We start from the raw sequence: 2970 nt of genomic DNA, 5'->3' as shown, positions 1-2970 counted from the left end.
TGCATGTTTTGTGCAGATTCCCTGGAACAGGTCATGAGCCAAAATTTCCGGAATGGTCTTAATTTCTGTTCTAATGTACAGAATATTGTGGCTAGTGGCCTGGACAGTAGTGGCTGCCTGTAAAAAGCTCCTCACACACATGCCTTTTCAAGGAAGATGTTTGGAGAGGAACTTAGCCAATTCCAAGGGAGTTAACCAAGGGAAAGTTTTATTTCTACAGCAGAAGATTCCAAAACTTCCCTCTTCAGGAGCCTCTACCTCTGCAAAATGCAGAGCACCTAATCGCTCTACTCAGGCCTCAACTTCAAAACCTAAGTTCAACCCCTTCCTTTTGGTGCAATAATTGGGCCACAAAGCCCAAAAAATCTTTGCCCAAGCCCCTTTAACAATGTATGGGCATCATCACTTCTAAGAAGGAGCATACCTGAAGAAAAACCATAAAACTATTTTTGAAACACATTGGATCTCTCTATACTCATCAATTTATAGTCAAGGATATAATTTGTGATCGTCGTAATGTACAGTGCCCTGCAAAAGTATTCACCCCCCTCGACTCTCTCTTTTGTTACATTACAGCCTTAAGTTCAATGTTTTGTTAATCTGAATTTTATGTGATGGATCAGAACACAATAGTCTAAGCTGGTGAAGTGAAATGAGAAAAATCTATACATAAAACTATTTTTTAGAAATAGAAAACAGAAAATTGGCATGTGGTTATGTATTCACCCCCTTTGTTATGAAGCCCATAAAAAGCTCTGGTGCAACCAATTACCTTCATAAGTCACAAAATTAGTGAAATGAGCTCGGGATCCGGCTGGAGGTGTTGTCTTGTCTTCTCACTTAAACTGCATACCGTGAACATGGCCAACAATGAGAATGCCGCCCGTCTGAACCTCTTCAAGAACAAGGGCAGGGACACCTCGGAGATGAGACGCAGGAGGGTGGAGGTCAATGTGGAGCTCCGCAAGGCCAAGAAGGATGATCAGTTGTTGAAGAGGAGAAATGTCAGTTCTTTCCCTGAAGAGCCAGTATCTCCGCTGCGGGAGAGGAACCAAAGTGGATGGGCTTCTGCTCAGTGGACTGTGGAGGAGATCGTCCGTGGGGTCAGCAATGCAAGCATGGACGTACAGCTACAGGCCATACAAGCTGCCCGGAAGCTTCTTTCTCGGGAACGCGAGCCTCCCATCGACAAGATCATCCAAGCTGGCCTCATCCCTAAACTTGTCGCCTTCTTGTGCGGTGAAGACTGCAGTCCTATGCAGTTTGAGGCTTCATGGGCCCTCACCAACATTGCCTCTGGAAACTCCGACCAGATCCGGGCTGTGGTAGATGGTGGAGCCATCCCTGCCTTCATTGCTCTGCTGGCTTCCCCTCACTCTCACATCTGTGAGCAGGCTGTCTGGGCTCTGGGCAACATTGCAGGTGATGGATCCTCCTACAGAGACCTGGTCATTAAACACGGGGCTGTGGGTCCACTATTGGCATTACTGGCTGTTCCCGAACTCTCATCTCTTCCTACTGGCTACCTCAGAAACCTGACCTGGATCCTGTCCAACTTGTGCCGCAACAAGAACCCAGCACCCCCTATTGAGGCTGTCAAGGAGATCCTGCCCACTTTGGTTCGTCTTCTGCACCATGATGACCGGGAAGTCCTGGCAGACACATGCTGGGCCATCTCTTACCTGACTGATGGCTCCAATGACCGCATTGATGTGGTGGTGCAAACAGGAATGGTCCCTAGAATTGTGCAGCTGTTGGGGTGCAAAGAGCTGACCATCATGACCCCTTGCCTGAGGACTATAGGCAACATTGTGATGGGAACAGATGAGCAGACACAAGTGGTCCTGGAATCGGGTGCCCTGGCCGTATTCCCTGAGCTCCTCACCCATCCCAAGAACAACATCCAGAAGGAGTCGGCCTGGACTCTGTCCAACATCACAGCTGGGCGTTAGGACCAGATCCAGGAGGTGGTGGACCAGGGCCTGGTGCCCTACCTGGTTGACATCCTGAGAAAGGGTGACTACAAGACACAAAAGGAAGCTGTGTGGGCCGTCACCAACTACACCAGTGGTGGGACTATTAACCAGATCATCTACCTGGTGCAATCTGGTGTCATCGATCCCCTGTGTAACCTCCTCTCCACTAAGGACAGCAAGACAGTGCTGGTCATCCTGGACACCTTCACCAACATCTTTGCTGCTGCTGAAAAACTCGGGGAGACGGAGAAGCTGTGCGTGATGGTGGAAGAATGTGGCGGTCTGGACCGTATTGAGGCCCTGCAGTCCCATGAGAATGAGCAAGTCTACAAGGCTTCCGCTCTTCTTATTGAGAAATACTTTGCATCAGAGGATGATGAAGAGGAAGCTCTGGCTCCAGAAGCCTCAGAGGATGGCTATGCTTTCCAGCTCCCCAGCGGCACGCACACCACCTTCGACTTCTAAGCACTTTACCCCTGTGGTTGTTTCTTCTGTCTTTTTCTATGTTACTTGGCACTTTTCCTGTTCTGTACATACTGTGAATCTCTTACGTGTGAACATGTAAATAGTTTTACTATATTCTGTATTTCCCATACTCAACTTTTTTTTGTCCTTTTACACTAAGGCCTCTATAGCTGTAGGGGGTTTCAACCCTCTGCTGTATTGGTCTCAGCTGGATAATCCAGCTGCTTGCTCAGGGCGTCCCCTGGCCCTGATTCAGTTCTGCCTGCTTGCAGGGCAAATCTGTTCTGTTTTGAATAAGACCTGCTTTTTCCTTCACCCTCCTGGCAGGGGGTATGGTGAAGGTTCTTCTGTTCAGAAGAACGGTCCTCATCAGTGGGTAGGTTCGCAGGTCCCTGCAAGGTCTGAGGAGGTCTGCAAGTTTACAATGTGACTTGTACAGCCTGCAATTTATAAAAGGTGTCTAATAAAAACATTTGTAATGAAAAATTAGTGAAATGATGTCCACCTGTGTGCAATCTAAGTGTCACTT

At 48.1% G+C, this 2970-nt stretch overlaps 1 protein-coding gene across 1 annotated transcript; it reads left to right on the top strand.

Annotated features, from left to right (window-relative positions):
• The first annotated feature begins 808 nt into the window (after window positions 1-808).
• On the top strand, window positions 809-2568 carry LOC309545488 (importin subunit alpha-1-like). The gene is given in 2 exon segments (XM_082244696.1): window positions 809-1949; window positions 1953-2568. Coding segments are annotated over 2 exon segments (1578 nt in total). The 5' UTR covers window positions 809-860; the 3' UTR covers window positions 2442-2568.
• Window positions 2569-2970: the final 402 nt, after the last annotated feature.

This window comes from Pelophylax lessonae (assembly GCF_965119305.1).
Source record: "Pelophylax lessonae genome assembly, chromosome: 2".
Lineage (NCBI taxonomy): Eukaryota > Metazoa > Chordata > Amphibia > Anura > Ranidae > Pelophylax > Pelophylax lessonae.
Note: the sequence above shows the minus strand (reverse complement) of the source record. Positions and strands in the feature narration are given on the sequence as shown.